Below are 12849 nucleotides of genomic sequence, written 5' to 3'. Positions count from 1 at the left end.
ATTATTGTGATCATTTTTTTTTAAAAACTGCATTAAAAAGGCTCACAATTTATTTTATCTTAAACAAAACTGTACTGAGGTTTTTACCACCACAGTAACACAAGGACACAAGTTAAGTTTGTCCCACATGACAGCATTCTGCGTTTGCGTACTCGTGTAGAGTACGTTTCTGGCCTAAGACATTTGCACATGGGGTGCCACAACTAACAGCAATGCATGTGTTTTCTTTCAGAGGTTGACATGTACAAAGAGGGAATGGAGGAAGAGAAGGAAGATCGCACAGAGGATGTTGATCAGTCAGGTACAGTTACAGTACAGTACAGTTTTGACTGTCGACATAAAGTCTGGTCCAGTTTGCATCTTAATTTTGTATTTTTTTTCATTCTCACCAAAACTTCTTATGATCTTATGTCTTCAGAATACTCAGAATATGATGCACAAGTCACATGGACTACTTTTATGATCCTTTTGGGTCCTTTTTAGGCTTTAAAGGCAAGTCACCATCCACTGCCACTGTATTGAAAAGCAGTGTTGTATAAAGTAAACATTTGTCATGCTTGAGTAAAATTAAAGTTACCTTAATGGAAATTGACTTAAGTAAAAGTTAAAGTAGCTCATGAAAAAACAACTTAAGTAAAATAAAGTAACTGATATTACATTTACTTAAGTATCAAAAGTACAGGTAAAATGCATAAATAACAGAACAGTACATTAAACCCATGGCAACTTATTTGATTGGTGGTGCTCATCATTTACTCATCCTCATGCCATACCAGATGTGTGTGACTTTCTTTCATCTGCAGAACACATACAAAGATATTTAGAAGAATATTTAAGCTCTATAGGTCAATTCAATGCAAGTGAATGGTGGCCAGACATTTCAAGCTACAAAAAGCACATTAAGGGAGCATTAAGTTATCCATATGACTACAGTGGTTAAATCCATGTCCTCTGAAGTGATTCAGTTGGTTTTGTGTGAGACCAAACCAAATTGTAACTCATTTTCACTGTATATCTTGCCATTGCAATCTCTAGGCACAATCATGATTTCAAGCTTGAGTTCACTTTCTAATGCTTGATGCATGCGCAGAGCCCAAGATGGCACTATAGGAAGTGTAATCGAGCTTGAAATCCTCCTGATCGCCAAGACAATTTGATCCATTGAGATCACCATTAGAGTCCTATGGATTACTCTTATGCTAGATGTATGTGCTTTTTGGAGCTTTAAAGGCCTGGCCAACATTCACTTACATTGAATTGACATAACAGCAATATTCTTCACAAAATCTTTTTTGTTTGTGTTCTGCAGACAACAAAATTTATGTCATACACATCTTGGATCGAATGAGGGTGAGGAAATTATGAGAATTTCATTTTTTAAATAACCATCCCTTTAATGGCGCATTCAAGTCACATCAGAATGATCATGTTTATGGGATTATGGGGCCAATAAGTAACCACCCAGAACACCATGGCAACTGCAGAGCAATGTGCTGAAACACAGTTAAAACAACTTAACAGCACAGCAACAACCTGACAACCACATACTGTATCAATGCGCCAAAACACACAGCAGAGATCACCATGATAACTGCAAAGCGTTACCCTAGCAACCATTCAGAAAACCCTGGTTACCACATACTGTAGCATAAATGTGGTACAAAGCAAATATAAAACTTTAGCAACCACCAGAAAAGTAGTTTTGCTTCGGCAAAGACCATGCACATCTTCATAAAATATCAAAATAAAATTGTTGGACATTTTCATGAGCGCTGGTAATTTTTCATACACATCATATCTTGTTTAAATGTAAACGCATGAGATTGACTTTTAAACGAACATGTCTCCTGGAAAGACAGGAGACTGATGGCACATAACTTCATTATTTCACAGATTTCATAATGTTTAAGCCTAAACTTATACATTCTACAAGTCGAAAAATAAACTCAGATTTTTGTCTTCCACAGTGGAAAAAGACGACGGATACGTAATTTCTGGCAGACGCTTCTCTTGTGATTTTGATTCAGATTTGTGATTCTCGAAACAGTTTTTGGAATCTTTTTGCTCAGTTCAAAGGAATCACATTTAAAAGATTCGACTCAAATGATTCTTTCAACAATCACGCATCACTATCGTCGATCTGCATGCATTTTTACATGTACAGCTGTTGTTTATTTATTTTTTAGGTGTTCAGTCGCAAAAGTAACGAAAGGGTAGGGAGAAATTTAAGCAGAGTCAAAGTATCAATTTTCTCTTCAAAATGAAAGTCCAAAGAGATATTTATACTCAATGTACAAATATTAAAAAACTGTACTTAAGTACAGTAACTAAGTATTTGTACTTCGTTACTATACACCTCTGTTGAAAAGACAGACACTGATATTCATTAAGACATCTTTTGTGTTCTGCATAAGAAAGTCATACAGGTTAGGATATGACAATTGCAACTTTTTTGGTGAACTGTCCCTTTAAAAATCCTTATTCTGTAATCATGAGCAAATGGAAAAGTCAAATTAATTGGTGGAAATGTAAAGGCAACCTTGATATAAGTATCTCCATTTGAACTGAAATAACACCACATAATCTTATTGTTATAAAGTTATTAAAATGTCCCTACTTTAACACTGGTCATGCCTTTGAAATGTACAGTTTTTACCACATAACACTATCATTTATTGGCCGGTTCACCATTTGAAAAAGAGAAAGACACTTTGACTCTTCAGCTTCTATGTGGTTTAATTGTGTAAATGCAATACTTATAATGACCCCTAATCCACAGATGTCACTGTGAGCAATTAACTCACAGGAAATTATTTTCAGAGAGTTATTATTATAAAGAGAAAGAATGGAAAAGAATAGGCAAGCTATGTTCTGCGGTCACATTCTCATTGGTACTGTTTCAGCTCTCAACCACAAATTTCACCCATCCCATCCGCCCAAGAAAGTGCTAAATCACCCTCAGTGTTGGGGAGATATTCCCACTCGCAGTGCAGCAAAGACACATTTTCCAAACCAATGCCTGCTTCTAGTATGCAGTAGCTTTTGAGTGCATACTGAAGTGATCAAGTATGGGTCGGTCATGGTCTATAGAGAGAGAGAGAAATATCTCTTCCTGTCTAAGTGGGTGTAAATAAGCTTCAAAGTGAATCAGACTTTATGCTGTAGTCAAAACAGGGCTCCAGGCGGCAACTTAAATGGTCGCAAATGTGACACATTTTTCTTTAAATCTAGTCACCATTGGGGGCGACAGTTTGTAACACTTGGTGTGCGTTCATATGCGGCTTCCTCAGTTTTCATCTTTCTTTAGATAGAACACAGGGTGAGCCATGATGTCCGATTCACGGATGAATTACTCTTTTGAACCAGATCTTTTCAATGAATCAGCTGAAAAGGTTAAAAAAACTAGTTTGAACGCAAGAGCTCTTGTTAGCAGTTTAAATCAGTGTCACTTTCGCAGTGAAACAACTGTCTTTGATTTCACACCTGACTACTCAATTACATACCAGACATTTATGATATGCCATAACTGATGAGTTACGGTTGAAGAATTACTGCTCATTTTGGTATGTGAAAATATTAACTTTGTAGTGTTTCAATTGGAATACTTATAATTGTAAGAGTGCATGTTTTGTTTGCTTTATTTGTTTGAGCAGCTGGGGGCGCAGACATTTCAAAATAAGAGTCCCCAGTGTATTTCCAATGTATTTCTGGCTTGTTTACAATTAAAAGTGCAGCTTTATGTACTAGATCTTTATTATTATTATATAAATGGCATCTGGCATTTTGATTTAAAAAAATAACAAAATAACATATATGTATATTATACAATTCACAGCCCTAATATATCTCATTATATGTCTCAAAGAACTTGGTTAGCCATTATTTATTTTAGTTATTTGCATATGTACATGTTAAAATGTTCAGTTTTTTTGCGGATAGAGTTTATTAGACAACAGATACATTTTAAAAGGTATAAATCTTTGATACATGTTTACATGCCATAAAATCAGTGGGCATGCTGTAAATAAAAGTTGGGCAAAATCTTCTGGCCTTTTCTAGTGGACTTTTTAAACAATCGGATCAAATGGGCCGATTCCATTTATATCAAGCTTTATTGGCAAGATAAACTTAAGTGTACATTGTCAATGCATTATTAGACACTAAACATACAGATCTAAAACATATTGAATGCTGAAGGTTAAAATCTCGAAACTGTTATTTTTCCTGGCTGTCTCTATCGCGCGGTTTCACTTTTGACAGTGGTTCAGATAAAAGTCAGTGAGCCTTTTTGTGCAATGTGAAGAGATACGGCAGCTTGCCTATTTCTCTCCCACACCTGGCCTACTGCTTGCGGGTGAAGTCTACATTCTCCATACAGTAAATCCGCTCCCGTGTTTATTATGCCCGGGACATGTGTTGCGCGTAATGAATAAGCGTGCACTGCTCCACATAATGAAGGTTATTTTTAAAAGTCAAAACTATTGGCTGAATAATTGGTTATTATCTGTCTATCTGTCTATCTTGCTTCTGAACAACCATCTAAATCGAGCAATTCTGTCATTTGGCAACTAAAAACAACCATTTGGCTAATAAAAGTTTCCTTTTATGAGGCACTGGCTCCACAGGCCTTTTTTTAGACTGGAGCCCTGCAAAAGGTCTGGTTCACAAGACTAAGCAATTCCAGAATGCACATGAATGGTGACCAAATGTTAGTTATTATATTTAGTAATTCTTTTTCTGATTTTCTCACCAATTTGGAATGCCCAATTCCCAATGTGCTCCAAGTCCTCGTGGTGGCATAGTGACGCTATGGTGGCAGAGGGTGGTGGTGTTGGACGAATTTCTGTTGCCTTCGCGTTTGAGGCCGTCAATCTTATCACGTGGCTTGTTGAGCACATAACCACGGAGATCTGGCATGTGTGGAGGCTGCACGCCATCCACCGCGGCATCCACGCACAACTCACCACGTGCCACACTGAGAGCGAGAACCGCATTATAGCGACCGCGAGGAGGTTACCCCATGTGACTCTACCCTCCCTAGCAACCGGGCCAATTTGGTTGCTTTGGAGACCTGGCTGGTCAATTGTTTCTAATAGACAGCTGTGAGATTTAATGTTATTATATTTAGTAATTTTCTTTCTGATTTTCTCCCCAATTTGGAATGCCCAATTCCCAATGTGCTCCAAGTCCTCGTGGGGCGTAGTGACGCTATGGTGGCAGAGGGTGGTGGCGTTGGACGAATCTCTGTTGCCTCCGCGTTTGAGGCCGTCAATCTTATCACGTGGCTTGTTGAGCACATAACCACGGAGATCTGGCATGTGTGGAGGCTTCACGCCATCCACCGCGGCATCCACGCACAACTCACCACGTGCCACACCGAGAACGAGAATCACATTATAGTGACCATAAGGAGGTTACCGCACGTGACTCTACCCTCCCTAGCAACCGGGCCAATTTGGTTGCTTAGGAGACCTGGCTGGAGTCGCTCAGCACACCTTTTTTAATAGACAGCTGTGAGATTAAATGGAGAGAAGGGTGAAGTATTTTGAGAAAAAGACTCCTTAAGAGTTTCAAATGTCATCTAAACTATGAAAGACCAACCTCTGAGCAATAAAACGTTAGGAATATCTCACATTTTGTATTGCTTCCATGTTAACTAACATGACTAAACAAAGGTTTAAATACAAAAATACAAATACAAAAACACACAAACCTACTTCACTGGCTGAGTTAACCCAGACTGAGTCAGACAGGGTTTCTTTTAGTAGATTAAACGTTTTTTAGTCTATATATACAGAAGCGCACAAGCACATAGAGAATCAGCAGCCTCACAGACGGTCTGCATAACAGCATTACAGTGGCTGACTTAATAACAACGATGTTATTTCAGCCGTGGTAGGGGACAAAGAAAACATAGCTGTAATAGCAATAGTTGAACTGTCTAATTGCAGGATCATGATTTATGGACTGTATCCTGACCTCTTTTTCTGTTTCTCTGTCTCAGTGAGACAGCGGGACATTGTTCTGCGTGACTATCAGATGGAAGTGGCAAGACCGGCTCTGGAGGGCAAGAACATCATCATCTGCCTCCCAACAGGGAGTGGGAAAACCAGGGTTGCCGTGTACATCACTAAGGAACATTTGGAGAGAAAGAAGCGCATGGGAGAACCTGGGAAAGTTGCTGTTCTGGTTAACAAGGTGCTGCACTGCTTCAAATAACAATAATAATAATAATAAAATAAATGTGAACAAATGTGAACAAAATAAGTTTAAAACAATACAGTTTAGTAAATGGCAAAGACTGTGTTGGCAAATATAGTTGCTATGACAACTAGTAATAAATTGGGCAAGATCACAGTAAAGATAAGACTTTTAGACCAGCCAATCAAAACACAGAATTTAAAATCGATCCAATGCAGACATCAAATTTTAGAAAAGAGCTAGCCTTCTATCCAACACTTTATTTATAAAAAAATCTGATTATTTCTGGTCCTAAAACTAATATAAGCAGTCTCTCTTTGGAGACCCGGCACTTCTATCACAAATGGATCACAAATAAATGCCCAGATAGTGTTAAATTTTCCAAATATTTTCAAGGCCATTAGGAGTAAAGAACTCAGTGACTTTGACAAGGGCCAACTTGTTATGGCCAGACGACTGGGTCAGATCATCTCTGAAACGGGTGCTCCCGGTCAGCAGTGGTGAGTACCTACCAACAGTGGTCCGAGGAGGGACAAACCACAAACCGGCAACAGGGTGTTGGGCACCCAAGGCTCATCGATGCGCAAGGGCAACAAAGGCGATCCTGTCTGGTCTGAACCGACAGAAGGTCTACTGTGGCAGGAGTCACAGAACATTTTAATGATGGTTACGGGAGGAATGTGTCACAACACACAGTTCATCGCACCCTGCTGTGTATGGGGCTACGTAGCCGCAGACCGGTCATAGTGCCCATGATGACCCCTGTCCACCGTCAAAAGCACTTACAATGGGCATGCGAGCATCGGAACTGGACCTTGGAGCCGTGGTAGTAGGTCGCCTGGTCCGATGAGTTCAATTTTCTTTTACATTACGTGGATTGTCATGTACGTGTGTGCCATTTACCTGGGGAAGTGATGGCACCAGGATGCACTGTGGGAAGATGACAAGCCGTAGGAAGGAGTGTGATGCTCTGGGCAATGGTCCGGTCATTCATGTGGATGACTATTTGACACGTGCCACCTACCTAAATATAATTGCAGACCAGTTACACCCCTTCATGGCAATGGTATTCCCTGATGGCAGTGGCCAAAATGCCAGTCTTGGCTAGGTATCAATGTAAACACAGTCAGTTATGTCCAAAGTGAACGTAAACTGTGGGATAAAAAGCGGATTTGTATCAAAATGTCAGACTTGAAATGTACATGTAACCTATAGACCACTGTCTAGGATGCCATTAAAAGGCTATTAATTAATCATCAATAACAATAAAACCACTCATTGCTTTTGACTGAACAACTTTAAAAGTATTAATGTAATATACTAATACAGTGGCATTTTAATTCTAATTTATTTTAATAATATTATAAATGTTTTAATAATACCGACCCCTGATGTAGAGAGCGTGTTTCTGTAATTTGAATAATAAATTACAAGGAAAGTAGAGATAAAAATAATTTATAATTATGCTCTGCCTTTATCAAGTTTTTCTAATGCCTGATAGAAAAGTAGACCAACACTTCTGGCAGAATTTTCTCATCAGTCCAAAATACATTACAGTCAATTTTGCATCATGCATTAGGAGTACACAACTATTTCTAATCTCAAAAGGAATATAATGTGGCCCTGATGTACTACTTGAAGCCCAATGTGGCCCCTTATGTATTAATTGAAGCCCATTGTAGCCCCTGATGTACTACTTGAAGCCCAATGTGGGGGCCCTGATGTACTACTTGAAGCCCAATGTGGCCCCTGATGTACTACTTGAAGCCCAATGTGGCCCCTGATGTACTACTTGAAGCCCAATGTGGCCCCTGATGTACTACTTGAAGCCCAATGTGGCCCCTGATGTACTACTTGAAGCCCAATTTGGCCCCTGATGTACTACTTGAAGCCCATTGTGGCCCCTGATGTACTACTTGAAGCCCAATGTGGGCCCTGATGCACTACTTGAAGCCCAATGTGGCCCCTGATGTACTACTTGAAGCCCAATGTGGCCCCTGATGTACTACTTGAAGCCCAATGTGGCCCCTGATGTACTACTTGAAGTCCAATGTGGCCCCTGATGTACTACTTGAAGCCCAATGTGGGCCCTGATGCACTGCTTGAAGCCCAATGTGGGCCCTGATGCACTACTTGAAGCCCAATGTGGCCCCTGATGTACTACTTGAAGCCCAATGTGGCCCCTGATGTACTACTTGAAGCCCAATGTGGCCCCTGATGTACTACTTGAAGCCCAATTTGGCCCCTGATGTACTACTTGAAGCCCATTGTGGCCCCTGATGTACTACTTGAAGCCCAATGTGGGCCCTGATGCACTACTTGAAGCCCAATGTGGCCCCTGATGTACTACTTGAAGCCCAATGTGGCCCCTGATGTACTACTTGAAGCCCAATGTGGCCCCTGATGTACTACTTGAAGCCCAATGTGCCCCTGATGTACTACTTGAAGCCCAATGTGGCCCCTGATGTACTACTTGAAGCCCAATGTGGCCCCTGATGCAAGGCACTTAACTCCAGGTTGCTCCGGGGGATTGTCTCTGTAATAAGTGCACTGTGGGTCGCTTTGGATAAAAGTGTCTGCCAAATGCATAAATGTAAATGTCAAAAAATTACTATAAAATCTGAAAAACAGCCATAAAATGGAAAGTGAATTACAGTATGTATGCTACATTTTTAAATTACAGTGTTTATTATAAGTGGGTATATACTGTAGCTTTCGAAACCCAATACTCACTACTTGAGTACTTTTAAGTAAGCTACTTTTTACTCTTACTTGAGTCGTTTTTGGGACAGGTACTTTTACTCTACTCACACTACATCTCTGGGAAGTAAGAGTACTTTTACTTGAGTAGGATTGTTCAGTATTCTTGCTCTTGCTCCACCCCTGCTCTTACTGTATATCAACAATTGTCTCATTTGTGCCTATTTTTATTTCTTCTCAGGAATATTAGGGGAAACATCTGAGACAAAGTTACTTCTTAAACGAAACAACTGAGAGCCCAGAAAGTCTTTTGAGCAATGAAATAGCAACATCTGTGAAATAAATCATTCCTCTCTGGATATAGTTGATTAGATCAACATGTTTTGGCTCAGGGCTTTTTAGGGTAAATGTCTCCAAAAACAGAAGTGAGATGATACTTTTATGAATTTGGTAAAGCAATAGAGGGATTTTTGTCCTGCTGAATCATGTCTTTAATTGTAAACCTTCATGTCAGGCCAAGTAGGAAATCCCCATCAGCTAAAGTGTGGTGAAAAATTACAACTCAGCACCACAGTGGGTTCCTAAAGATGTCCTCTAAATATTCTGTCCCCATTAACCACTAACAGTGCCATCCATCCATCTTATTGGCCTTAAATATGGCCAAAATTTAGATGGGAAAAAGCTACAAGACACTAGTGATCCCCAAAGTTTTAAATCGGCATTGTCTCTAATGTCCACAAGAGGACGCAACAAATCAAAATTTGTTTATGGCAAAGAACATATCTGGCTATTAAAAGAATTTTAATTTTACAGCCTTATAAAAGACCACCTTGCAACCACTCAGAACACACTTGCAATGCCCAAGCAACCTTTCAGAAAAGCTTAACAATCACTTAGTATGAATGCTATTCAAGTTATTACAGTAGTCATTTTTAAAGTCATCAAATTAATCTTTTTCACCTCTGATAACCTTATTTGTCAGTGACCCATTTTTCTGTTTTGTTGTCTCAGGTCCCTCTGGTTGAGCAGCACTATAAGGCCGAGTTTGGCAAGTTTCTGCAGCACCAGTACTCTGTCGAACGGGTCAGTGGAGCTTCACAGCTCAAGATCTCATTCCCACAAATCGTGGAGAAAAATGACATCATCATCTGCACGGCGCAGATTCTGGAAAACTCTTTCGCCAAGGCCAAGAACGGCGATGAGGATGGGATCAATTTATCACGTACGTCACATTTTCCTTCATTCTAAACAGACTCCAGTGAAATTGCTTTACCTTCTGTTAGAAATTGAAAGGAGACCAAAGCTCCTCCTTTGAGGTTTCATGTGACAGTCACATTTTTTTTTGTCAGTCTTTGCTGGCAGATCCAGCTCTCCAGTGAGTCTATCTGGCACTGTTCACCACAAGGTGGAATTCCCCCTCTGTGGCATATGCTGTTTGTTTCCCCCCCCCCCCATTTTGCTTTTACACCCTTTATTTTTTTATTTCAATTTGTTTGGTTCACAGGCCAAACGTCTGTTGCATCCATCGGTGCATGAGTGGTTTAAATTCAGCTGAGATTTGCTGTCATTTTTTCATACTCCGAGCTCCAATGCATATCCTAGTCTGGCCCTCAGGGGCCAAACAGGCAGCACCTTTCGAGACTGATTTGTAAAATGTGGCTCCATCAACTATCTCTCCTCCACCGCCTCTGTCAGGTCTGTGAAATGCAGACTCCCGCCTTTTTTTTCTTCAAAGTCCTCTGGGGGGACGTTAGAAGTTAGCACAGTAAACTACTGTTAACCGAGACGTGGATTGGAGGCGTACAGCAGTATTGGGTTATGGGCTGCCCGCCTTTTGATTAGAAACACATGCTGCGCGACATAACCAAGAGCTTATTCTTACTCCCCCTCTCTCCAATGTATATTTCTTATCTATGTATAGACTATGTATTCATTTATACCTGTCTTGCCCAATATATTTAAAGGTGCTGTAAGTGATTTTAGCCGTTCTACGTCCACAAGACTGAGCCGATGGATTAGCCACGCCCCCTCTTTTCAAAACCCGCACTCCAAAGATCCCAAATTATCTTAATTGAGACCGACATCACGCAGAAACAGTTGTTAAAAAACAACCGCAGCAAAATAGCGCCCTCAACTGGCAAATGTTAAGAACAACCTTGCATAAAAATGTCATTAAGCCTCAATAATTCGCTGCAACTACAATACAATGAAAACATGCAAAATTTTTGTTTACCTTTCCATTAAGAAAATTAAAGGAATGTTCCGGGATTAATACAAGTAAACATGAATAACAAGTCCAAAGGGGGCGCTATATCACAAAAAACGTTTACGCTTAAAATGCTCAAGTCCCCGTACACATAAGTCAGGCTTATGTGGTAAAGATTGAAAGCTTAGAACCTGAACTTTTCAAAGATAACCATCACTTCTGCATTTATGTTACTTAAAATAACAAAAGGCCTTAAAAATCCCCGTTGCAAATAAGCACCACCTAGTGGTTATGTGGTAGAAATATGAATATGAATATAAAAGTCTTTAAAATATCACTTAAATAGACAAATCATATATCAAACGAAAGCTATCATTCTCAGGAATGTGACTGTACAGTTGCACTAATACCGCAGTTTAAAAGATTTTCAAAACAAACACACATTTTTGCCAGTTAGTCCACAGTATGTGTAAATGGCGAGCTTTTAAATTTGAGTGTGAAAAACTGCTGGCGGCAGCCCAAAAATGCTCCAGAGTTGAAGAGGTAAGCAACCCAGAATATTCCTTTCTAATAATGCCATTTTAAAGGGCTGAGCACTAAGAAAAACCAGACCCACACAGGTTGTTGCTATGGAGATGTCGAGGAGTCATGTTGAAGTGACTTGTGCAATCATTTTTATACAAGTATAATTTTAGAATATCCAATAGACTTACATTGAAAGAGGGCCCTGAGCCATATCTAGAGACTTTTGTCTTTGAGCCACTAATACAGTGGTTCAGAAACTTTTTAAAACTATAATCACCCCTGTATAGTATTTTTTTTATATATATATTGAAAAATACTGAAAAATATATACATAAACAAATACGCAATTAAAAACAAATATTAACAAATTAATTTTAAATAATGTAGCCTTCAAGTGTTTCTCCTAAACACTGCTTCGAGCTTTTAAAGTAACTAATCAAGGGCTATTAATAGTTTTCAGTAACAGCAACAATACAAAATATTGTGCAATAAAATCTAGGGCTGACGATTTAACACGTTAATTCGGTGCAATTAATTATATGAAAAAATAATGCGTTAGAAAATTGTACCGTAATAGGGATTATTCCTTATACCTGAGCAATTCAAGCATGGAGTACCACCTGATTTCTCCAGGGGGCAGTAAACGAAACTCGCTGTATAGGCAATGAGCAGCTTGTACAGAGAACAAACCACACTTACCAGGAGCAGACAACACATGATGAAAACACATTCTTGCATATAAACACAGCTTGATGGAGAGCAAATCTGAAGGTAGAGATCTCAAAACTTGTTTTCTTAAGATTCAAACTTCGTTTAACTTGACACAGCAACCTAAAAAACTGGATCTTTATGATGCAACGTAACCAAGATGCTCCAAAAGCATCCGTCTGACGCAGGTGTACATTGATGGGTCCTTATAATAAATCTCGGACTAATTGATGAATTAAATTGCAAAATGGATTGCTGTGAACTGTATGCCAATTATGGCTTATGTTCAATAATATGCAAATAAACAATATATTGCATTCTAAAGCCACTTTTTGTTTTTCCTTTTTTAATGCTCGACTTATGTGCCAAAATAATGTAATGAATTTTATTTTTCTGTAGTATTATTATATATATATATATATATATATATATATATATATTAATTATATAAATATAATGAATTAATGTTATTTGAGGGCTTTCTCAGCAAATATTCATTTATGTGATTA

The 12849-nt window shown here is 39.1% G+C and overlaps 1 protein-coding gene across 1 annotated transcript in view; it reads left to right on the top strand.

The window, feature by feature from the left end:
* ifih1 (interferon induced with helicase C domain 1) overlaps window positions 1-12849 on the top strand; it is a 33298-nt gene that overhangs the window by 5702 nt on the left and 14747 nt on the right. Inside the window, exons 4-6 of the mRNA XM_052142056.1 lie at window positions 233-301; window positions 6005-6198; window positions 9913-10123. Of these exons, the coding sequence (XP_051998016.1) occupies window positions 233-301; window positions 6005-6198; window positions 9913-10123 (474 nt within the window). The remainder of the gene's footprint in view (window positions 1-232; window positions 302-6004; window positions 6199-9912; window positions 10124-12849) is intronic.

This window comes from Xyrauchen texanus, chromosome 14 (genome assembly GCF_025860055.1).
Source record: "Xyrauchen texanus isolate HMW12.3.18 chromosome 14, RBS_HiC_50CHRs, whole genome shotgun sequence".
Lineage (NCBI taxonomy): Eukaryota > Metazoa > Chordata > Actinopteri > Cypriniformes > Catostomidae > Xyrauchen > Xyrauchen texanus.
This window is presented reverse-complemented; position numbering and strand designations above follow the sequence as displayed.